General features: G+C 39.4%; 1 protein-coding gene across 4 annotated transcripts in view; it reads left to right on the plus strand.

The window, feature by feature from the left end:
- The window catches only part of ST3GAL3 (ST3 beta-galactoside alpha-2,3-sialyltransferase 3), a 164,218-nt gene that overhangs the window by 26,357 nt on the left and 111,895 nt on the right, over window positions 1–25,966 (plus strand). For 2 of the 4 annotated variants that reach the window (XM_026033328.1, XM_026033351.1), the window contains exons 2-4: window positions 6,369–6,416; window positions 8,346–8,480; window positions 14,567–14,609. In XM_026033328.1, coding sequence (XP_025889113.1) covers window positions 6,369–6,416; window positions 8,346–8,480; window positions 14,567–14,609 — 226 coding nt within the window. The remainder of the gene's footprint in view (window positions 1–6,368; window positions 6,417–8,345; window positions 8,481–14,566; window positions 14,610–25,966) is intronic. The other 2 variants (XM_026033334.1, XM_026033342.1) reach the window with 2 other exon arrangements.

Raw genomic sequence — 25,966 nt, forward strand, 5'->3', positions numbered from 1 at the left:
GTTGTTGAAATCTAGGATGATTTTTCTCCTCCTATAAAGGGAATAAGATTGCACTCTGAACTCGGGTCTCCGGTGGTGGAGCCCGTACTGGCCTGAAACAGAGTCCTTGTGTTTCGGTGCTGCTGTTCCCGTGCACATCTGCAGCTGCAAAGCTGGGCCCCTCCTGCCCGTGGCTCCTTTAGCTATTCCTCCTCTTGGATATGTAGAATGCCAGAAGAACTCAACTCTAAAAATACTTTTTTACTTCTAGTTGTGTCTCAGCATGGGAATACTACTTGCTCTTTCTCATGGGCCATATATGTACAAATTAAGATCACTAGTAAGGGTAGCACCTTATGTATTTTTTGGRCCTTGGCTGGCAATGTGTGAAGTGGGGTCAGAATTGGTGCCTCAAGTTCTTCATTAAGACTTTGGATCAGTCATTTGGAGCATCTGTGGGCCAGTGGCACCGAAAGACGTGCTCATAGCTGCTGCSCTTAACCAGAGCCTTGCGGGGTTCAGAGAAAGCAGAGAAGTGAGAAGAATCCACTGAACTACGGAAGAAAATGTTAGCAGGATTGATGCAACTGAGGAGCGGGGAAAGCCACRCTTGTGAAAAAGTAGGAGCTAGTAAACTAGTAGGATGGTGTTTATAATAAGGCTGAGCGAGRGAATGGACTCTTACCTAAACCTATCTTGAGCAAGTAAAACAGCACTGGGAAATCAGGATATCCTGACAAGTAACTTATAAGTGCAGGCAGGAATACTCAAATACGCTGCATTCAGAAAGCAATCCATAAAATAGGCTGCCTCTTAGGTTGGGGGAAATCAGAGAATCTATTTGCCACTTCTCTGGAACAAAAAGCAAAAAGCACATGAATTAGAACATTGTCTTTTTTGTGTGTGTGAGGTCTGCTTATATTTTTGTCTCCAGATTTATCTGATATTAATTGTGTGTTTGGGACTGTTTTTCTTTAGTTTAATAGTTTKACACCAGGCAGGATTCTTTTTCCCCTTCGTACGGCGGATGGGATCRTGCTGCCTCAGCTCAGTCAGGCTCTTTGGACGTTCTTACAGAATTTATAGATTCTTAGGCCCATCTAATACCTTTTATCAAACTGTCTAGCAAATTTTGGAAAAAGCAGGTGAGCTCTCAGGAGCCTGGGCTGCAGCTTAGGTCTGAATCAGAGCAGAAGATAACGGGCTAATTTGGATGAAGAGCTGCTGCTCTGGAGTGCCTTTAATTATTTTAAGCAATTAGATACAGACGAGAATGTTGGTGGCACCTGTAGATTAAAGGGGGAGTATTAACATGGAGCTGGATCTGGGAAATAGTTTTCTCTTGGGTCACTTATGATGGACACTATCACATGATTTAATATGTAATGTATCTAGTGAATGTAAAGACTTAAAGTCATTGTCACTAAAGTGTAACAATAGCAACTCTAGAGATTCAGCTTCTAGTTTCAGGTAAATGTTTTATGTGTATGCTTATACGTGTATAGGTCCCATTGTTATTGAAATGTATTGTCATTGCTTCTAGCTAAAATACTTTTCAGGTGCTCGTAGTTTTGTTTTGATTTTGCTTTTAATTTTAAAACTTTATTGGGTTTCTGTGTGCAGATGAATTACTTAAATGCCCAGGTAGGAATGCTTGAGCTCTGTGTGGGGGAGAGGGAACCCAAGATTCCCTTTGAATAAAAGGACCATGATAAAGGTCCAGTGCTGCACTGTTTCTGAAAAGCGTTCCTGCTACATACCCGTAGGTTTGCATAGGAAAATGGGAAGTCTGCCCATTTTACTGACAAAATGTTGGTACCTAATGAGGTGTTTGAGTCTCTCCTTTTCACTGCTCAGCTGAAAATGAGGGACAGTTGAATGACAGACCCTTCTCCCAAGGGATGATCCTTAATTCTTTATTTAAAAAAAAAATAGCACTTGAAAAGATAATTTTATTCTTATTCTGGATCAAAACTGTATTTGTCAATGGAATTACTACAAATGCCACCCTTATTTAAAGTGCTGAGCTCTGCAGGATACTTGGTCTGTCATTGAGTTCTGCTGGTAGAAGCTGCTTTATATGTTATTAAATATAACTTAGAATTCTGTAGGAGACCAGGAGAGGATCTGGAAAGCAGGGACACAGAGTGAGCAGCTTGACAGGATTGTGCAGGTGAGACAGCTTGACTCTCTGTAGGAGGATGTGCCAAAACGTGTCCCTTTCATTGAAGCGTCTTATTGTACTCTGCATTTGCTTGGTCTGTGTAGTGTATTACTGTTCTGGTATGTGATATGAGGCTGTGTTTAAGCCTTTATTATTAAACTCTTATAGCTCTTGTGGGACAAATGGTTTGTGGTTTCTCAGGACCACTTCCAAAGCAGCATGCAATCTTTTTTACTGATTTCCTCCCCCCTAACTTCCCCCAGGGAAGGTGGTTTATTGCTAAAGTCTGTATTTTTTTTTTAATCAGGATAAGAGGAATTATTAGTTCAGTTTGTTTGGTTTATGGTGTGAATAGACAAGTATCTGCAAATCCTTGTAGTGAGAATCCATAAAAGACAAAAAAGACTTTTCAGAGGGACTTACTATAGAAGTCTTAATTGCAGTTCTGAAACAGCACATAGGTAAGAGGGCCTACAGATGAAGTTTGGCCCTTCAGGACTTAAACTTGCTCTTCTGAGTGCTGCCACTTATTTTCACATTGTATTYTGCACCGTCGTTGTCCTCAGTGAGTAAAGCAAAGCCGGGACAGTATTTGTGTGGGAATTTGTGTAGGACAGTGTGGGAAAGTCCTAGTGCTTGGTCTTAGGTGAGTTGGGGAAGCCCACATGGGCAGCAGGGATTTAGGAGCTGGTCCTGCGCAGGTTGGTAGTTAAGCAGCCACGCGTGGTGTGAAGTGCTGACCCCGCGCTGCTCGCGGCTCTGCCTGGAGCACAGAGCTTCAGCTGGAACCATCTCAGATTTGCAGGATTTACTACCTCGGAACAGAATCCAGGTGTATTCCTTAAAAGCAAGTTCAGTTGCACATTGTATTTGGAGCCTGTTGGAGCAGAGTGAGTTGATTCCCAGAGCATCAGTGAGTCTGTGCACGACACGTGTTGTGGAGCTCCTGGTACCCGAACAGAACTGGATATTTGCCTTTATTCTACGCTAGTGAGCTCCCCTAGGCTGGGCTCTAGTACCACTGCTCTGTGCTCCACAGTGACTGTGGGAGGATGAATTTGGGTTGCTCTTCTTAGACTTGTTGGTTCAACTTCTGGTGCTGGTGAAGTCTTGGAAGTGTTTACAGCAGGCACCGAGTGCCTTTTCACCGAGTGCTTGTGCCGTCCTTACCTCTTCTGATGGTTTGAATCAGCGCAGAGCTACCTTTGGGCTGTGCTGTCTCTTGATTTCCTTCTCATTTATACTGCTGCAGGCGCTGCAGACCTGCCTGTAGCTAACGTGGAAGCAGATRTGCGAGGCTGGCACCGTGCTGTGTGCCACCCGGAGCTGGCAGCCTGCCCGGTGTCACGGGGCGCCCGCTGTGCGGGGCTGCCCTCCGCTTAGGAGGGTGGAAGGAAAAATACTCGAGCTCCTCTAAGAAAGGAGGTAGCTGAAACATTAGGAAGGTGCCCCTCGGACTAGCATCTCTTGGCACTTAAAGCAAGGGGATGGGTTTTGCGTTGTGTCTTATTAAGTTTTATTTGCCTGTAAAAGATGAGCAAGAGAGACCTGGAAACAGGAACCGGGGATGGGGAAGGGCACGGCACGCGGTCTGAGCACGCACTTGGCTCTGAAGCACAGTCTAGAAACCAGGAGGATTTAGAACTGAGTAGTGGCTGGAAGGAGTTTGTAGCTAGAAGCAAACTAGCTGTCTTCAAAGAAACAGGACTTGATATCTTTGCTAATAAATCAAGTTTGCACCAGGGAAATGCCTATCTCCGTGAAATTCCCAACAAAATAGCTAGTTGCATTGAGCTTGGCTGAATGTGAATAGCTGTTTGGGTGGGAAAAGGTTAACATGTGATAGTCACCTTCTCAGCCTTCCCCGCCTTTTACAGCTTAATGCCAGAAATAAACACAGTGTTTTAAAACAGGTCTGTGAAATCACTTGCCCAGGGAGGGGAATTTATTGTAAAACAGGTTAGTCTTAGGGAATTTGCTGTTGAAGTTGTGAAACTAACGGTCTCATGGAGAAGGGAAGTCGCATGCTGCCTATGCCTGTAACTTTTCTTGGTTTGGGGAGGAAGATAATGTTATATCCTCAACTAAGGGACTGAAACATTATACGATTGTTGCAGGCTGCAGTAACGGTGTTAATTTGGTGATTGCAATTCTTTTCAGCCGTTCTTAGACAGGTCCTAATATTCAATGCCCAGYGTTTGAACGGGAGACGTACTGGGAAAAACGAATGCTTAAATCTGGCATAAACTATAAAGCAATGCTTTGTGCTGATAAAAGTCTCAATGGTTTTTTTGAAAGTAGAACCCCACAGAGGTTGTTCAGAATTAATTGATGGCAGACGAATTTAACATGGTTAAAATGAATTAAGCCCCTTGATATTTAGAATAACATAAAGATGTCTGAATTGTGCTCCCCAAAGAGGAAATACAGTTGTTAAGTCCAGATGGATTTTTATTTTTATTGGAATAAAATTTTGAGGCTATAATCTTTAAAAAGAAATATAACTACCACCGTGTTGTATATGAGATGGAACAGACTTACCTTAAAAAAAAATTTTAAATCCCATTAAATGAACAGTTTTGCCGTGTTTATTTCCAAAATTCGCTCTTCCTTTTTGAATTTGTAAGATTGGGAAATAAGCACAAGGTGCAATATAGACACCCCAAGGGGTCAGATCTGTTGTCAAATTACAGTCAGCTGGGACGTGGTAACTGTGACCGCGATGGTACCTGGCCCAAACGCAGGGTGACGCAGCTGGAGTTCTCACCTGGGCCCGCTCGGTCCGGTGGCCATGGGACCTTGTGCTACGAGCCTGCAGCCAGGCAGCTGCTGGGGCAAATGGGTCTCTGCTTAGGCCTGAAAGCAAGGAAAAGCTTTCGTGAATTCTTTCACTCTTCCAAGGAATTCTGCCCAAGAGAAGGGGCAGTTCTGCAGCTATGTCAGTATAAAGCTTCTCTTTGCATAGAAATCTTCATTGTGTCATGTTACTTTGCTTTTYCCTGTGTTTTGTCCATCGGAAAGTTATTTCCAGTTCTAAGCTCCTCTGGTTGTGGAGTTCAATAGTCTCCRTTTCAGTTTGGAAAGGGGATCAAAATGAGCAGCTAACTATGAGACAAGTAATTSTTGGTTTGTCTCAAGTAAAAACAAATCTGGAAAAAACACGGAGAAATTGAGACTCTTTTAACGTGTAGCAGCTCTGCTGGGAAAAGAATATGAAATCCTCATTCCAGTGTATAGGTTGAGAGCTGTATATAATGAGTAACATGAATGACTAATCATGGGATCTGAATGACTTTGGACCAGGTGAAAGCAAAGAATATTACTACAGCTATGAAAGTGGGCTCCRCTGGAATGGACTCTAAGTCTTGGGTGGTGGGTGATGAACAAAAGCTGTTGCTGTGGCCATAGCTCAAAGGGCTGATGCCATCCTTGGAGTGTAAAATAAAAAGTTATTGAGCAGAAAGCTTCACTTTGACTGAYCCTTGGGACGCCTGCTGCTTATCGCAAAGATGAGGAATATCAATAAAGAGAAATGCATTCAGATGGGGAGCACTGGAGTGTTTGAGGTGGAAATCATGCCTGATGGTGAGAACATCACCAATGTTCAACATGGCCWACATACTTGGCCTAGCAAACAGAATACCAGGGCAGGAGTGATATTAATAGGGGAATACCATAATRGGACAAGAAAATGATAATAAACTTGATAAAGAGCTTTCTAGTCTAGCAGATGAGCAGATTATAATTCAATTTTGGTAACGCAATACCAACCTTGTTTGAAAATATTTTCATTTTACATCTAAGCAAATAGTAGCTACTTCATTGAGTAATCACGCTGTGTGTCTCCAGCGTATTGCAGTGCTCTGCATTTGTTAGATGCTTACTGTTTGATTGCYGAAGAAGCTGCTCTCTTGCCTGGTGGAACATGGCACGAGGGATTATTTCAGTAAATTGAAAGGGAATGTAGAGCACTGCAAGAAACCCCTCCAAGTGACTAGTCACTTCTGTGCGTTGTAACGACCATGGGGTGTTGCTCAGCCCAGCTTTTGGGGGGCAAGTACGAGGACTTGCAGTCCTGCCCTTCCCGCCCCTCTGGGGTTCACCATTTCTGCACCAGTAGCACTAAAATTACCTGCAAATTTGGGCTAATTTATTTATTTGTGCGCTACAGCAAGAAATAGCGTTAAGAAAAAGGGGACAATGAACTTGTACTCTTGTGTTACAGATTCAGTGGTTCTTTCCTTTGACTCCGTTGGACATACGATAGGCTCAGGTACAACATTGCCTTCTCCTCCTCTCTCTCCCACCTCCTGAAAAGGCTTCTGCGTAGCTGGACATGGTAGCCATGTTGGGAGGCAGGTAACTGAGTCGCACATCTGGCAATAAACTGAACAACTGGGCCCTTTGTTAAGGGCAGGCAAGTAGGAAGGGTCTTAATGTGACACAAAGACTAAAATTTGAGACCCCTTCCACTAGTCAGTCTGGTGGCCTGCACCCACTGCGTGGGCTAGGGGCACAGCCCATGTTTCTTGTCTCATGTGAAAAGCATTAAGATGATGTCAGCCACCAACTGAGGAAAAACTGTTCCATACTACTAGGAGAGTTTCTCAGCTAAACAAACAGTTGAGTTATTTGAGGAAAGACATCAGGAATGCTTCCAGGAAGAAGAAGGCGAAAGATCTATAGCTAAACAAATAGGGCTGGAAACTCGCTTTTTGTGGAGGTTAACCGGCGTTATTGAACCCCAGGGCAAAGCCGGCCTGACCATATTTCCTTTGGAACCTGAGCACTACCTTGAGTTCTATTGAATCAAAAATCAAAAGTTCTTTTGTGCTCGAGGCACTTCATGAAACCAGTAACTATCCATGTGGCTGTCTGTAATACATGGGCTGTAGCCAAGGCATATCCTGTAACAAGCACAATAGTGGATAAAACGCAGTTCGTAGGATGCGTGCAATGATATGTGGGGCGCCAGGAAGAGGCTACGAATTGCTTTTAAAACTGAAAGTCCTCTAGCACTTAGATTTCTCTTATCAGAAAATCCAAGTGAAGATTTTTTTAAAACCTTGTTTGCTAGTCTGACCTCTTAGTTTCATGGGGAGTTTGCTGCCTTCCAACATAGCACCTGTCTGCTGCCTGCACAGTACCAAAGAGCCCCTGCTGCCTGACACTAACAGTGAAGCCTCAACCCACTCCTGATGTACTAATCTTAGAGCTAGTAGTAGCAACCTGCTTTATGTACAGCATCCCCAAATGCTTTCTGCTGTCCAAACGTTAGTCTCTCAAACCTGCAAACTGCTCTGTTGTGGGTGCACGGTCCGATGGGGGAGTGACTTAGAGTGCTGACCGCGGAATGGGCAGCGCTTTGGTCGGGGGAAGAGAACCTCTCTTAACTCCCTTCCTAATACTGGATGTCAGTCTTATGAAAGGGAGTTGTCATCTGCCCCCTTCCCTACTATGTAGGGGTTTCTTTAGTCTTCAGAAGTAACAAGGGAGTTGCATAGGTCTGAAATACAAAACCTGTAAATAAAATTCAGAGGAATATTTTACTCTGATCACAGGTGAGTAAGCCTGAATTGGTTTATCCTCACTGCTGGATTCATGTTGGTGCAGCAAAGACCACAATCTGATCCAAAGTGAAACTTTTAAATATTATCTACTTTTTTTCCTCATATTTGTTTGCCTGCAAGTTAATTCAAAGACAAAATTACCCTTAGCAATAGCTAAGACTAGGGTTTCTATGGAGTTGGCCACAAATATTGTGTCATGATGCTACTAATAGGATAGTTAAATTACTTATGAAACATAAATTGAATTGATAGTGTCTTTTGGAGTACTGTTAATATGGAAGGTGGGAGACAAAGCTAATGTAAGCAGACTGTCTGGGTCTGTTTTAAAAACATTGGTCTTTGCCCTGCTTTGCTTATACATTACAACTCAAGTTTGAATTTGTTACRAGAAAGAGAGTAAAATTTAACCTCTAGTACACCATTTCACTGCAAAAAGATTGAGTTCTTCACTAAAGAGATAGGAGGGAAAGGAGGTTAAAAATGTTTGAAAGAGCTGTGTTTACTGCCTTCATATTTAGTACTTTATATTAACTTTGTTAGAAACTTAAGCTTGCTCTAAACTAATATGTATAATAAGATGTGAAGATGTGTGGTGTCTATCCAACTGAGGGATAGCTTTCCTTGTTGAACAGGAAGGAGAGAGAGAAAAACTGTGGCTCTTGTGGTCCCGCTGTCCGTCCCACCTCACCTTGCTGCAGACCCAGGAAAAGAGAGAGCCCAGAAAGAACTCAAAGAAACAATGGCAGCTCCAGGCCCGGCCATTCCTAGTAGGTGATGTTTTAGGTCGGGGTAAGAAGGGGTGAAAACAACATCCTTTACAACAACAAAATCATAAACCTTTGTGTTAGAATTGAACAGCTACGGATAATGGTGTCCCTGCTAAGATTTCATGCTGTTTTAAACTAGCACACACTGACTTTTATCTGAATACTGAACAACACCTCAGAGCTGATCTTTGAGAATCGTACCGTGTAAAGAGCAATGTCTTGTCAAAGCTTCTGTATTTTCATGTTTTCTCTGAATTCACTGTGGATTTCCATCTGAGTTGTCACCTTCCCTCTTTCTCCCACGTACGGTTCTCAGTTGTCAGAGATGCCTGAAATCTGTCCTGATGCATCTCGGATTCATCACKCTTTTTAGGTGACTCTGGGTAAAACTTTCCAAACTAGGTGTCTGGAAAATCGTCTAGCTGTTGAGCTTAACTGCTGGTTCATAGATGAACACATGGCAAAAAAAATATGCTTGGAGCGAGACTGAATTGTCTGAATTTCATGCTGTGGTCTAGACTTCATGAGACCACATTTTTGTGATCCATTTCTCAACTGCCACTTCCTTGGAAAGATAAAGTTTGAGCAGCACAAATGAGTGTTTCATGTGCTGTTTGTGCTAGTGTTTCAGCTGAAACTAGTTCAGAAAGGATGGTGGCGTGCTCTGAACTGAGAAGACATTAAGCAGGACACAGAGGGGGTTTGAGTAGACTAGATTTCATTTGTTTGCCATAGACAGCTTGTACTCTCTATTTCTTCCCTCTTCCCCTATTACTTTACTTTCTTGATGGCAAATCAAATACTCGACCTCCACAGTCAAAGATATAACCTTGCTATTTTTGTTGAAGACTTTTTTTTTTTTCTATCTCCCTTGTTTGAGAGCAAGTAAGTCTTTATTTTTGTTATTTTTGTGTTTGTTTTCTCTTCTCAGAACCTCATTAGGATAAAAGTGCCCCAAAGGTAAAACTTCCTAATCTGCTAATCTGCTTCCTGTAAATACTAGGATTTTGGAATATATAGCAGTATAGCAGTTTTTCTCGCTGTCAGTGCAGCTTGAATGATTCTCTTGCCATGCAAAAACTTTTGCTCAAGCTGTTTGAGTATTTTCATTTGCTTGTTGTTGGTTATTCATTTATTTATTCCAATTTTATTCTTAACCCTTGACTAGCTTGACTTATGCAAAGAAATTTTTTTTTTTTTAAGAATCTCATTTAGAGCAACATATCTAGTGAAGCTAATGTGCTAGTGAAAAGTCCTTGTGGAAATGAGGCTCACTTTCTTGTGAAACTCCACRTGAAAGGCCATGCTTTCGGATGCTAAACTTAGAATGATGGTCTGTTAATCAGTTGAGATTTTAAGTTTGTTCTTATTTAATAGTGTGTTGTTTGTTGTGATCCCTTCTGCTGAAGTTCTGAGCTTTTTCTTTGGGGAAATTATTTTTAGAAGGTTTCTGGCTGTCTTAACAGTACGTGGTCAGGGTGGGCGCTTTCTCCCCTCCCCGTCCTTATTCCTTCCAAGTAGAGAATACATGTAAAATGTCGTGCTTTTCCCACTCATTCTAGCGATTTTATTCTGCAGAAAAAATCTCCTTTTTCATTTTTGATTAATGAAGCTCTACTTCGTTCTTTATTTTTTTGACTTGTAGACTGTGGGAGCTGCTTGAATCTTTGCCAGTTATGGTCATGYATTGATTGCATAGTCCTCACTTGACTTTGCCAGTGTGTTCTGTATCATCATCTATCTTCCTCTCGTCTGTGCCCTAGACTTCCAATTGAAAATACAGCTGTGAAGCAGTCCATGTGCACATGCCAAGAGGAGGACTAAGGAATACCTTGAAGTAAAAGTATTTTAATGGGATTTTTCTGTACTGTGTGGCATCTCTCCACATCAAGGCAGTACGTCCTGTAGGTCGCTAAAAGCCAATGTAGATTACCATTTTGTTAATATTGTTCTTGACTTTTATTAGGAAACGTGATACATTTTCTAAAATAAGATTCTCTTGGAAGACTCAGTAGGTCAGTTTTGGCTCCATTAGCCAACTGAATACATGACTGTAAAAGAAATAACTGTGTATTTAGCAAAATTGCAGACTGGCTTTAAACAGATGACTCCTTGGGAGGGGAGAAAAAAAARGGGGCATACTCAGTTCATAAGAGGAAATTTTTCACCCTCCTATTGGAGCCTTGGAGCCCTTCATAAATCTGGCTTAAAGCATTTGGTTCCTTTTCTATCCGTGGAGGTTGCTATAGTTTTATTATGAAAAATATTTCAAGATTTGTACAGTCTTTGTCAAGGTAACCAGAGCCTTTCAAAATGCAATACACTAGAATGACCTCTTTTTGTTTTATTTTACCTATTTTGGAGGTAAGACAAGCAGGCAGGAGACCTTCCTGATGGATGACCTCGTACAGCACTATCAGCAAGTGATTGCTTATTTGTTCTTCCTGTGCCTGGGGAATGAAAAATGTAGTTGCAGTGTCTAATGAAGGAGCCCTCTCTGGTGTATTGCTTTCTACAGGCTGTAAAGCCAGGCCAGATGTCTTTGGAGGCCCTAATCAAGAATTACAGGGTAAAGAAAACGAAGGTATAGAGCTGGGAAGTTATTTCCTTTTGCTGCTAAATCTGAAGCACTGAGKAGAATCCTCATGATTTCGAGTGTCACCAGGGCATGCATAGGTTTGTGACTGGACTGACTCCCTCTGCCATTAACCCACAGATTTGAATTTCAGTCTTAATAGATGTGAAATTCCAAATTTTGCTACCTATGTTGAATTGCTCTACTACTTCCAATAGAGTTTCTTTTCTCTCTCTTTTTTATTTTTTTCTCCTCTGTTTAGCATATTGTCAAATTTTAACTGCTCAAGCTGAAATGTTCTGTGCTGGAGTCAGCCTGTTTCGTATTTCTGATGTTGTCGTAAAATTTGAAAGTTATTTTTTTTTCTAAGGGGGGGAAATAAGGAAAAAAAAAGTTGTTTTGGCAACATTTTAAAAGCATTTTATCTCTTCTAAAATGTTCTTTACATGTTTTCATACTGGATCTCTAGGTGGAAGAAGGAATAGCATCAAGTAAGTTCCTGGGGAAATGAGAAACATAATCTTGACTGTTTTAAGCCTTTGAAAAAATTTCATTTTTGACACACATTGTTGGTAATTAAAATGCCCCGATAGCTCTACAGCAAGTTGGGTGGCTAGGCATGACCTAGGGCTGGGCTGCTAGGACTAAGCTGAGTTTCTGTTACATCTATGGAATCTGTTTGCTCCCTGTATTTTGGGGGCAGAGAGAGGTCCAAAGGCCTGGGCCCAGGACTAACACACTCAGGGATCTAACACACCCTGGCACCAGGTAGGCAGCCTGCAGGAAAAGCTGTTACACCTGTGTTCCAAAGAGGGAAATAGGAGCAAGGAGGAAAGGGGAACATTGATGGGAGAGAATGGGCAGTCTGAGCAGGCAGGCTGGGATGAGACTGGGGAGCCCAGGTGATCTCAGTGCTGCTATTCCTGATCTTGGCCTCACAATTATGATTTTTTTCTGCAGCTATTTAAATAGCTGTAGAAAATAGGTTTCATAGCTGTGTTCCTTCACCAAGTAGGTTAAASTGAGAATCTGAAGGAAGGGATGCAGCATAAATCCTTGTTTGTCTAGTACTTTCACTGCTGCTTTGTAGCCCTGAGCAGGATTTGCTTGAATGTGGAAGAAACCTTTTTCTTTTATCCTTTACAAGTGATCCGTTGCATGTGACTCTTTCGCTAACTCTTTCTCGTCTCTTGAGTTCTGATAGAGTTGCTTTAAATTGGCTGAACTTTCAAYGCAGTCCATGTGTGTTTTCCCAGTTCAAGGCGTATGCAAGGGGTTTGACCCTGTTTCATTGCAGGAGAAGTCATTTCACCCGGCCTTTGCCACAGACAGGGACCTTGCATGTGAACACTGACTGCATCCCTGCTCAGAGGCCTCCCTTCTGCAGAGACTGAGCTGCCCTGGACAGGATGAAATGTATCAGGGTGGTCTGAACTATTCCTGATAGGACTTCTGTCTCCCAAGTGTTATAATGATTTCTTTGGGCTAAACTAGTTAGAACTAAGCCTCTGCCTTGCCTCCTGTACTGCCTGTCTTGTGTTTCCCAATGAAATACAGAAAGAATTAGAGCTGYGGTATATTGCCCATCCTCTTAAAAAGTTGGAATACATTTTCAGGTTTTGTGGACAAAATTATTCGTATTGTGTTTCTGAGTAGCTAGATGTTAAGGAATTAGTGCTTGGATCATTGCTGAAATCACCTGTGAGTAATGTACTTAAAACAGAGCTCATGGTTGGAAGGCTAAAACTACTGAGCCAAYTTAATCCCTGAATTGTTGATTTCAGATTAATAAAATAGGCGGAGATTTTTTTTCCCCATTTTGTTTGTGTGTAACTATATGGCTGAAGATATAAAATACAATTTTAAAACTTGTGACTAATGCTGTACATTGTGTTTTGTGGTTGTCTGGGTGGTCTGTATGGAGTCTGTAGATCCTAGACCACGTATTTCTCATTTGCTGTCTGGTGGCTGGATTTCTTTTGGATGCTTGGAAGAAATTTTCATGTTTATGCCAACATTGAATTTGGCACAGACTCTGCATCATTTATAGAAATTGCTATGCTTGGCTGTACTTCTGTTTGTATAATCATCATTACATGCTTTATTATGAAATTATTGTCAGTTACTAGGTTCTTATGCAATTCTGATCTTCCCTGAAATGTAGAAATACATCATGTTTTTGACCTGTGGAKACCTCTTGGTCTTAAAGAGCATGGTGGAATTAATTTCCCATGTTCTTCTGGTGCGGTGCTTCTGTATATACTACTCTGCCACTTTGTCAGCTGAGCCTGTAGCTTCTTGTGCCTTGTAAGGTGAGGCAGCAGCAATGCAGTTGTGTCCAGAAGTCCCTGCAAGCATGARGTGTCCGACAGTGAGGATGGGGTTCCTTTACCTGCAGGAGTTTGTGTAGGCTTCACCAGCAGGTCATATGTGTGTGACACCTGCAAGGTCACCGTCACAGTGATGGAGGGGTGACAGTCCAGGGTGTGTTTTCTGGTGCTTTGGTTGCAGTAAAATGCTGGTGGGTAGGAAGCCCAGGATGCTGCTCTGTAGTTACGAGGCGAGGTCTCTTGTATTGCATCTCTTCTTGTATGGACTCTTGGGAAGTAGGATAAGTTAGTTGGAGTGGAATTAGGATGATGACAGATTGGTCAATGATTGTAGCTTTTATTTTTTATTTATTTTTTTCTTTCTATGTTGCTCTTTGTTCAGGATGGATATTTTAGGAAGAGATTAATAAAAGTTCCAGCATACATTTGCCCTGAATGAATATCTTCGCATGTAGGACAGAAGGGTGACCAGAGTGCCTTGTCATGGCAGTAGGAGAGAAGAGCCTGGTCAACGTGCAGCAGAAGCCCCTGTGTCGTGGTGGACAAGCAAGAGAAAGGAGTGGCTTTAGTTTTTGCTGTGCATCTTATGTGACTTCAGAGCTTTGTTTTTTGCATAGAATGTTTGATTTATGAGATTACAATGTATTCAGAGATACTTACGCAGGAGTTCACTGTGAATTCACTGRGAATACCTGTAACTCTTCTGTCTGTCTCTAAGTAACACAAACTCAAACTTTATCGTTTCCTTTTGAATGCCACCGTAAGCAATACTCGATCACAAAGTAGTGAGTTGGAGTAGACTGAGTCAAGAGTTCAAAAGCTCTGCCATTGCAGGAACTAGGAGGAGTCTTGCTTGTACAGATTACTGGCAAAATGATTTTGACTGCAAGCAGAAAAACTTTGTATGCAGTTGCATGTCATATTTCAGTGGTAGCCTTGTTTACAAATGGCCCACACATCCTGGACACTCAGAAATGGACACTCAGAAATAAGAATTTGGTAATACCTTTGACAATCTATGATAACAGCTGCTCACAATTGAAATTGATGATGCAGCTATTTTTAGTAAGAAGTATTTCTTGCCCTTCTATAAGAGTGTTCTGCATTTTGCTTCTGGTACCATTTGCAGAGGAGACATTTGCAGTTTTTATGATATTATGTCCCTTGCTTTTGTTTTCCAGAATATGACAAACTGGGCTTTCTCCTGAACCTGGACTCAAAATTGTAAGTAAAACGGTAGGACTTGTCTTTGTTTCTATATTCACAGATTTCTGCTGCAAACAACTTGTCATTTGGACACTGTTTTTGGATGGCTTCCTGGACCATGTACTCCTACGTGGAACAACCAAGATCTGGGACAGTATTACAGCTTCTTACTTGCTAGGCTCAGCTGCCTTGGATTGTGACAGTAATAGCCTCTTGATCAATCATTAAGGAATTAATGACCACCTAAAGCCATATCTCTCTCTCTCTGCCCTAGATATCCTACTGTTGATCTTCCAAATGAGGAAAAAAATTATTAAGAATTTGAAAGCAGTAGAAATATGAGTTTGCAGTTCATTGAAGTGTTAGGAGTTCATGATTCCTTTACACTTGGTTGTTTAGAAATTGATAGGATTACTTTTRTTTGTAAGTTAGAGTGCAAAGGACCTCAAAGTCAGGTAACAGGAACGACCACTTGCTATGTAGCAAAAAAGAGTGCAGAAAGTTGGTATCCAACATGAAAGACTCTTCTGCTTTTTACCATAATTGGTCAAATTGAGACTGAACTTGTAGACACTAGAGGTCACTAGTTACTCTATTTCTGAGGTCAAGAGACACAGCAAAATTTTGGTATTAGAAGGCCTGCTAGAAGTCTTTTGCCTCTGCTACTTAAGCAAGACACTGAAGTGCTCCAGTGGCCTTGAATGGCTTGAGTTTGCATGCACTGTACAATGTTTCACATTAATATAAAAACCGTGCTTGATATTTTAGGTAGTTTCGTTGTATTTATTGGGTGCAATATTAAAATTTTAAATTCAATCTTGCTAAACAGCTTGAAAATATTCACAGTGGAATAAAAGCCTTATATGAGTGCTAGGGATTGTAGTGGGCAGTGAATGAGAGGGCCTCTAGGTAGGTAGGTCCATCTTTTATTGAATAAAGAGGGTACATATTTTACTGCAGTTGAGTTTAATAGGGAAAAAATGTGGAATGTTCATGTCCAAGAAAAAGAGAATATTGAGTTTTCTAAAGGATCAGTACCTCGGTGTGCAGGAAGAATGGTGTTTAGCTGGTCAATGTGTCTTCTCTTATTTATTGTATTGACTGAGAGTTGTTTGCTGTTTGCAACTTGTGCTGGTCGCAGAACTACCTATTTCTTTGGAGTTTTCGGTATCGTGGCATCCTTGGGAACTACAGACAGAAGTGTATTCATTTTTACCACACCATGGGATAAAATGATGTATTCTCTTCAATTTTATGCGTGTGGAAGCCAAAGCCAAGAGATTATGATAAGACTGTGGAGATCTGTTTTAAATTACTGTCTTGGGGTGTAAGTAGGGGAAAAAGTTTTAGTTTTTTCAGCAGAATAATTTTCTTTCATGCTACTTAACTCATAATGCTGGTAGTTTTACAACACAGACACCTCTTGGCTGCCCATGTTTGGCATTTCTGAAACCAGTAGGTCTTCTCTAAGCCACTGCTTCAGCCTTGCTCTCCCTCTTCCTCCTGTGTTCATTGTCCTTTCCTCTGTTACTCATAGGAGGTTCTACTGAATCTTCCTTTTCATTATGCCTGTGCTACATCCCTTTTCTCTCCTTCACTGTCTTTATGCTGTCTTTATCTATTTAGATTATAGCTCTTCGAGACATGGTCTGTTCCTCCTCATAGTTTAGTACAAGACCCAATGAACAACTTCTTGGAAGGCTTCCAAAACCCTAAAAATACCTTTTCCTTAAAAACTCTGCATGACTAAAAACTTCATTTTTATTAAAAATGGTATTATATTTTCTTTGTTAACTATTTAAAAGTGTAAAGGTATTTAAAAGTTGTATTATACTCTGAAAGTACATGTTTTCTTCAAAAGCAAATCGCCCGTGAAGTTAGCTTCTGAAAAGGCTTTTAACCTAAACCAGCATGCTTAAAATAAATGCAAGAGGTTAGGTTAAGGAACAAAGAAAAGAAGTATTGCATGGGTAAAAACATGCTGTTTGTTTGCTTTTTACTATAATTATCCGTTGGTTTTAAGTTGTGTGTGTGTGTGTTATTTTTTTTTTAGTAAAACATTGGTTCTGCTATTGGAGAAGGGACCTTCAGAAAGAATGACCTTCAGAAAAYCCTTCCAGGCTGAATTATGCTATGATTTTTTTTTTCACTAGCAAAAAGAGCCAAGGGAGAGGTGAAAATGTCATTAAAAATACTAAATAAAGATTATTTAGAAAGAACGATGGATGACATATGAATCCTAGATGATTCTGTTGATGTTCTACAAGCTTACCATGTGTTCAGGATACCAAATACATTTCCTAAGTACATACTGTGAATTCAGTAGAAGCTAATCATTGAAATTCAGATTACTTTCTGTGACACTGAATCAAGATGGTACCATCGTGGAAGCACTTTCTGCTTTTTAAAAAAGAAAACCTGCCCGGAGAGTTAAAAAGGGTAATATGTTCTGCACTGAGGACTTAGTTGGCAGAAATAATTTCATTACGTCTGTTGTTTTGATGTAATCGTTCTAGTGGAATTTTGCCACAGATGATAACTCTATAGAGCTCACTTAATTGACAGCATGTGAGAATCTTATGCGACTTGGAGCAACAATTAGATTTTTGCTTTTTATTTTTTTTCTTAATCTTTTGTTTCTTCAAAATCTGTTCCTTACTGTTAGTTSATATAATTTGCAGTAATGACTTGGAGGATTTACAATATTTTTTTAACAAAGGTAGATCTGTGGTAAAACTTAAATGATCTGACTTGCATTTTAAGTGACATCATGCAAAAGAAATTATTTAGTCTGAATAAATAGCGGTATGTCCCTTTGCATCTTTATTTTTTCATCCATATTGCTTCTGCAGTTCCCACCCTGTAGGTGTYCAGCACATATTATTTGCATGCAATACACTCTGTTACAATTGCAGCAGATTGCAGCAGTTTAATGACTCTGTTCAGTGGTGCTTGTGCTTTTGGCGTGACAGTAAGGGAACTAATTTGTTTCCTTCCGAATGGAAATCTATCAAAAGTCCTTGAGAAGTGTTTTCTTTGAGAATTGTGCCTCACTGCACCAGTGGGGAGGTTGCTATTGCCATGGATTTCACCTGGAAAGGTATGGAAAATGTTTACACTACTGTACTAGAGTTTTGTGGAAATAACTGAAAAGCTGGAAAATATCCAAGTAGGGACTGTTCATGTACTAAAATAGGGCGTGAATGGTACACTCAGGGCATCTAAAGATAACACAGTTTCTGTATTAATTGTTTTCAGTCTTAATAAAGAAATGAGGATCTTTGAGAGCAGATCAAAATCTGCTACAAGAGGAGCTTATTTCTTAGTGGTCTTTGTACCAATCATAACATAATTATGGAAATCAAAATGTTAAAACAAAATATGCCTGAAATRTATAAACAGGTAGCTGAATCAGTTTCTCTTAAGTTTTCCATACAACAGAGCCCTATACCACTTAAAAAGCTGTTAGAATCAAATATGGCACTTACTGGCTGTGTAGACAAATGCCCTGATACCAAAAATATGATACCATTCACAGGTCTAAAACCCTCGTGGGGCCCATAGTTCCTGAAGAATTTAAAGCTATCAGTCACATTAGTGATTCAGCCAGCAGATTACTAGGTGCCACCAAGTGCCAACATTTGCGGTTGCTTTCCAACATCCGTGCTTGGCAAGTGTTGCATGCTTTTATTATTATTAAATATTTATATTGTAGTAGTTCTCTCAGGCTGGCTGGGTCCTAGAAATAGGTCTCATTCACTACAAATCCTGAGTCATTTTCTGAGTAGAAATTATTGGAATTGAATGAAATGAGAATTTTGCAAGAGSATCAGCACGTGATCATTATATCATTAATTAGATGCTGTGGCTTTAATGCACATGTATTGAGGTCCGAGTGAAGGGTGCATGGTCATTCTTTATTCTGTCCCTTACTAATTTAGGAATGCTTGATGTAGTGACCTTGATGGTTATTTTGGGTCTATGTTAGCACTTGACAAATATAATTGTTGTACATGTCAAAAGCTCTTATTTCTAATACCCTGTGATATGGGGCTGTCCTGCTGCATTGCTGCCTTTATGTGATCTGCCCTCCTGCTGCCCACGTGCCCTTTTACTTGGTGAGGGGCAAACTAGCAACTGCTCAAACTGCTGCTCTCCTCTTTTCACACTCATCCAAGAACTGTTTTCAAAGATATTTCTGTGATTAGCTTTGCAATTTGATGCTTTTAAACACCAGCAGGAAAAAYGTCCGCTTGTCAGGCAGGATGACGTTTCTCTTTCCCTGCTTCTGCAGCTAAGATTTTTAACGKTCAGATTTAGAGTTGCCTGCTGAATGAGTGATGGAGGAGTGACTTGGTTTGTCTGGGGTTGAAGCTCTCACTTGAGCTTATGGGCAGCATTYGATACGCTGGAGATAAGTTTTTCTCTAATCAGTATTATAATATGGTATTATGAGTATTTTTTCCATAGGTAAAAACACAAGTTTTTTTTTTCTTTAAAAAACAAACAAACAAACAAAAAACCCAAAAAAACAACCTGTTACCTTTCCCAATGTGAAATATTAACTACTAGATTACTATGGTTGACTATGCTAGCCTAATACTAAAATAACAAATGTATATTGTGCAAATGTAGTAAGTATGGAATATTCTTTTTACGGTCATCTTTGCTAGACATTTATTTAGTAGATAAGGGAGATGCAACAAAGGTTTTGAATATTCATGATTTCAAACTTCAAACTTTGCTTTCAGAATAACAGATGAAGACGCTGGGGTCTTGAGGAGGGGGAGAGGCAAAAAAGGAAAGCCAAAAATAACAGTCTTCACCCTGCAAACTCAAATGAAACTTGATCTGGACTTTGAGAAGACTGTAAAAATGGAAGGAGTTCGGGCTGGGGAGAAATGCACAGATTGGATTACTTCTGTTTGTTTAAATTTCTTCCCTTCAGAGCTCCAATAGTGAAGAACTGGAATGGAGACCCTTCCCCTCATTTTCTTTCGAGGGCGGGAGGTTGCTTTGAAAGTATGCGTGTGTCTATGTGTGGTACTTTGCCATTAAACGCTGTAAAAATAAGCAATAAGCTTGTAGGAATGCTGGGCCTTACTGGTGCCTGCTGCTGTGGGATTTACTTGTGCCCCATTTCCATTCCTATTTGTCCGTCTGTGTTCCTACAGTTCTGTGGAAAAAAGGACAAAGTGAGAAATTGCCGTGATCCCCCTTCCTGCCCAGACAGGAGTTGAGTGTTTCTCACTGGCTAAATGAATGAATTCAGTCTGTCACCAGCAAGTGTCCCTTTCTCTGCAGGACTATTTCAGTGCTTAACATGCTTTGCAACACTGGTGTTTTCCTGGAGAGGGTTTTCTTGCTGTTTCACTTCTTCCTTTCACTCTTAGTTCATGTCCTCTTGCCTCATCGGTTCCCATCTGCACTAATTGTTGAAGCTCTTGAGATACTTAGGAAAATGAATCCCAGCTATTTCCATTTTCCAGGCTGTTTTCATCTTTTCAACTTCCCATGTTTGGTTGCAATGTCATTGCCATCCCAATTATTTGTTTTCCTATTCTTAGATTCTTACAGTTTTCTCAGTTTTGATACTTTGGAATTTTTATAAAGATTCCTAACATGAATCTCTCTTGTCTAATTTTGTGATACCTATATTAGATGCAATCTCTGCAGATAAAGAAATTAAAGACCATTGAACTTGGAATTTCTAGCCTCTTAGAAGTGGATCATTACGTGATTTATTTTGTGCAAAMAAAGGAAATCCTAAAAACATATATGTTTGGTACTTTTAAAGGGGCCATTTCCTAAAGCTGGAAGTAATTATGAACCAAATCATTTGGGAAAAGAATGTAATGTAAAAAGATATGAATAATGAATAGTTGGGCATTGTTAGGAGCAGTTTACTGTTTGCCCCAGTAAGTTCAGTTTAATTTAAAGAATGAAAAAAGAATTCATAGAAAACTAGATTTACATAGAAGATAAGTCAAAACAGTGATAATGTATTTACAGAAAAAGTAGAATTCTATTCATAGGAAACCTAGAGCTGTTCAGTAAATATTTTTTGTTGGTCTTTGTGTTTGGATGAAAAAAACTATATGCGTTCCTTTAAAGCAACAACAAAAAAATCAAGCAGCAGATAGTAAGTGTATGTGGTTTTGAATTGGTACGTCTGGACAACATTCAATAGTTTTTTAAAAAGTAGCTGAGGGCTTTTTGGACTGCTAGAGATCATTAATAAATCTTCAAACAGTAGGGGAACTCCATATTCTTGGCAGAAAGTTGATGTGCCAATATTTTAAAAGGGAAAATGTGATGACTCATAAGCTTTTCAATCCATTTTTGATCCTGAGCACTATAACATACTGGCCAATATGGGTTTCCACCAAAAAAGAATTAAAATTGTRATGCTTGCAATTGCAGTCCATGTACATATGCATAGGAAATGTTTTTGTTAAAGAGACTGTTCTTTGGATGAATGTCCATGAAGCTTAGAGACTTATTTGCTCAACACATATGAAATAGGAATCTTCCTTTATATATTCCTCTTGAAATATATATATATGGTGCTGGGTTTGTGCATGCAAAAAAAAAAAAAAAAAAAAGGTTTTTTTTGCATTTACTGCATTTACTGTTTTTGTTTGTTTATAGCCAGCCAGACTGAGAGCATAAAATCTGTGAAGTTTTAAAGAAAATGCTCGGTTCTTTTTTTATGTCTCATTATCTATAAGGTAGAATACTTACTTTGTATGTGATGTTTCACTGCAGTAGTATTATTCTAATGGATTTTTTTTTTCTGGATTGATGCACTCAATTAGCTTTAGTAAGATTCCTTAACTTTTTTTTTTTTTAAAAAAAAAAAAAAAATTCTAAAAAGTTGTTGCCTACATAAAAGGGTAAACTTATTTTAGAGACAAAATCTAATTTGGGAACTATCTGTGAGCTCATCAATGTCTGGAGCCTGTCCTGTTGCTTTTCGTTCTTGGGAAAAGATTATGTAAGAAGCYACCCTACATGTCCTTTCTTAAGAAAACTGTTCTAAAAGTGAGACTTACTAGACAAATTATTTAAATTTTGCTTGATTTCAGCACTGAGAAACTATTGTTAAATTTGTAGCTATTGAATATATCCTCCTACAGAGACCCTTTGCCTACTGAATAACTTATGGTAAACAAATAAGTGCATGTCATTGCAATGAACCGAGATATCTAAGCACAGGTTAATCTCAAAACTTCAGGTAAGAAATACTTCAGGTAAACTTCAGGCTAGAAATATTGCTTTGAGACAAAGAGATGAACCGAATGTGCCTTTTACTGCTTCAGTGTAAGGACCAAATTGCTTAACCAATTTATTGCAGGGACTAGCTTGTGTGGGATAATGTTTTTTGATATAGATTTATGCTAAAACATTGGCACTCATCGCTTCATCTGTGCCATTGATTGCCCAAGTATTAGGGAATCCTCCTCTGGCCTTTCTAAATGGTAGACTCAGAAGCATTTTGTCAAGGAGACGTTTTGATATTTATCAAGCCTGCTTCTGAGGCCTGACACTTGCTCTGAAAAATCATGATTCTTTGGTTAGACAGAGATTYGTCGTCATCTCCTCACTTATCTTTCTGTAGCTGGTGAGGACAATTTTTAGGTGTGGTTTGTAGGAAGGGACAGCGCCTCTAAATCTGTCTTGCTGTAATGTGACCAGATACATCAAAGTTGGATTGTGTGTATGGCTGGTAAGACTGTAAATAAAACTTAAGGCTATGGATTAAGTTGTCAAGGCAGGGAAGAGTTGGGTGGAATAAACACACACCAACTTTCCGCTTGCTGGAGAAGGACAGTAAAATCAAACAGTGCTTTTAACAGCCATGATTAAAATCTCTCGGTCAAGGAATCAATATTTCATCTATGCTGAAAGAAAACAGGAAACTGCTGCTGTAATTAAGAATTGCCTAAAAGGAGAAGCTAGGATGATGACCTGGCAGGCAGGGATAGGCTGTGAAACCACGGTCCATAGCTTATTACAAGGAGGATAGGCTAGAAGGTTATTTTATTTTTCTKTTCAGTACTGTCATCTTTTTTTTTAATTTTTTAAACTTTTTTTCACCAAGCCAGTTAGACAGTCCTCTCGATGTGTACTGTTTTAGAACCCATGAAGAGCCTCACTGAGCATCAGTCTGAAATTAGAAGAAAGTTGAGGATGAGATGAGGATGAAAGAAGGGGTGATGACGTGGTGTGTACACAGTTCTGCTTCTGTGACAAACTTCATGCAGGTCTCGGGCACATCATCGTTACACGTGGCAGTTCGGGTGTTGGTTGGATGGCCTTTTCAGATGAATAGATGCTCTTTGAAGTTTAAAAGAAATCATTTTAGTAGAAGAACTTTCCCTAGAACAATATATGGAGTAAACAGGAGAGGGGTTTGATCTGGGTGGCTCTGCAGCTGTTCTTACCGTGGATTGTTCTGGTTATTCTTCCTTATTCTTCCTTGTTTGCCCTACAGTGATTTGGATTTTGTTAGTGTTTGTCACCCTCTCTGCAAGTGTTCTTCCATTTCGATTAACTTCCAGTCCCGGTTACTATGTGTTATTTCTGGAGGAAATACTTTCCCCTCAGTATATAGCCCTCTGCTTTTTAAGACTTCATTGTGTGCTTACCAGATTGATTGATGTGTGTTCAAATTCATGGCATTTGTCTCTAATATATGTCAGTGAAAACAGCTTTGTTTGAACACTGTTCCTTCAGGAAGGAGAGTGAGAAAACTCCAGGCCTTTGTGGCTGTATAATTGTAAAATTACTGTTAAACCACATCCCTCAATTGTGGACTACTCTCCACATACCACCTGAAACAATTTGTTCATTGACCAACTTTTTTCTTCTAAATTTTAATACAGCCCAGGGGATGACATTTAAAAAAAAAATAAAAAAAAGCCATTGCCGTATCCAAAGTCCTCTTCTTTTTTTTTCCCCCCTTGATTAAAAAGAATTAAGTTTGTTATTCCTTAACAAATTGCTGCAAAGTTATCCAAGAAAGTGAAAAAGGAGTGTTTTAAACTATTCTTATTAAGATTTGCTACCAGGCAGCTAAGAGACTTTTTTACTCCTGCTGAGTGGAATTTATTTTCTTAAGGTTGAGCTAGAGGATCATGAAGGGCTAATACCATTAAATGCCTTTACAGGGAAATAGGAATGGCCAATCTGAAGATTCACCTACTCCAGGATCTTGTGTTCCGAAGGAATCAGTGGAATTCTTTGGGGAAGGAGAAAACATCCAACTGTGTGAAATGCTTTTTGCTCTGGCAGGTCCCAGAGAATGCAGGTTTGCTGTTACTGAGTTTGAGATGAATTTAGATCTTATCAGTATCTTTTCTTCCGATTTCTACTTCTGACTTCTATAGCATGCTGTGTAATGAGTCTGAATAACTATAAGTCATATGAGGAAGTGCTCCTTTCTCTGAATTTTCCTGTCTTGAAGATCTCTTTGGTATCCCTAGTTCTTAAGATATGATAAATAATAATTCACTATTAATCTTTTCCTTGTTGTTCTGCTGTAGTATGCTCTTAAACCCAGCTTAATGCTGTAAAGTTTCTCTAAAATAAATATATGCAAGCATGATTCTGCTCTAGAATGAGTTATTTCTTATGTTTTAGAAATCAAAATTGATAAGCTAAATCATAACTGATTTTGTGCCTAAAACGACTAGCTGCTAGTATTTATTATTTAAATCTGCTAGACTTTACTRTATGCAGACTTAAGTTAGGATTTCGATTATTAATTTTCAGGAAGTTGCTTTTTTTTTCCCTGCTCCCARCTCTAGCCTCTTGTGACTGGTTCCTGCTAATTTGAGCAGGGGATTCCTGAAGTCTAATTGGATGGAGTTATTTGTTGTAATTTCTTTAGCACTTGTTTGTCTTTTCTGGACCCACACTGCTTGATTTATTACACTGCAAACAGAAGGATACTGTTCCAGATCCAAAGAAAGCATTGCCAACTTTTAGGTGTAACAGATGAGGGTTGGTGATGAACACCAAGAGTTATAGCAACAAAAATATGATGTTTCAATATATTTTCTTACTTTGTTGTGTGCAAATGGATGCGATAAGCAAACAAATTTTTTCATCAGACTTTTAACTGACTCACTTTTTTATGGCCACTGTGCAAGTAGTGAGTTTTTGAGTGGTATTTAAATGTGACATTTTATTTTTACAAGGTTTGAGTTTAGCCTCTTTAGTGATTTTGGAAAGGAATTCAGGTACTAATTTCTCTCTGTTGACTGCAAAGGAGAGGATGATATTGACTGCGAAATGAGTCCCAATTGTCTCCAAATAAGAAGTGACTCTTCTCTGTTTACATCATCTTTGTCTCTTATTTGTCCAAAGGGGGGAAAAAAAAATCCTGTGCTTATTGAAACTGAAACCTATTGAAATAAATAGAAAATACAAAATATAGAATTCAAAAAAATATAGTTTGAGGAATGATGCTGGATTATCAGAAAAGTACATTATTTTTAAGTTCTAAATTTCTTTATTCAAAGTTTATTTTTAACTAACTGAAAAGTTGGTAAGAAGTCATCCTCGTATTTACAATTTCACATTTTCTACCTTCAGAGAACAGCTGTCTTATGTGAAAATCAAGTTTGTATAATTCATCCTTTTTGTTTAGTCTAACAAATAATATTTAAGCCAGTTGCTTTCTCCTTTCCCTATTTCTTTTTTTAAAATCTCAAATGATATATTTTTCTCTACTCACTATCAGTGTCTATTTGAATACTTTTTTTTTGATTCTTTTTTCTGTGCTACTACTAAGATGCAACAGCAAACATTCTTAAAAACAAGCTAGGGAAGTTGTTAAACGGGAGGAGACGAGGAGGTTTAGGAATATGGGAGTGTTGTTGAATCCTTTTGAGTAATGTGCAGCATGAGATCACATACAAAATGAGCTATGAACTCTTGGGATTTTACCTACATCCTCTGCAATTTTATTAACTCAGTATTTAGTTCTCTTTCTAGGCTTTCTATCCTGTCAAAGTTTTGTGCACAGGGATGCAAAGGCTTGTTTAGGAGATGATAAAAGATTATTAATTGAGGTTCCAGATTGCCATTTTTGTATTGCAATGCTGTTGGATTCTTGGTGCTTTAAGAGATGGTACAATGATGTAGTCCTTCGTGGCAAAGAAATCTCCTATGACTGTGTTTTTGAAGATGTTTATGAATTTTGTACTGTTGAAACTAATCTGAAATTCCTGATTCTGCTTAGTGATTTAATTCCAGGGCAGGAATGTCTTTTTCAATTATGTCAAAGACCTGAAATGGAATTTAGCAAGGAATGAGCATCCTCATGGTTTTTGTGGCTGAAAACCTCTTCAGTGTGTTTGTGCAAA

This window comes from Nothoprocta perdicaria, unplaced genomic scaffold (genome assembly GCF_003342845.1).
Source record: "Nothoprocta perdicaria isolate Ctin4 unplaced genomic scaffold, notPer1 scaffold_0, whole genome shotgun sequence".
NCBI lineage: Eukaryota > Metazoa > Chordata > Aves > Tinamiformes > Tinamidae > Nothoprocta > Nothoprocta perdicaria.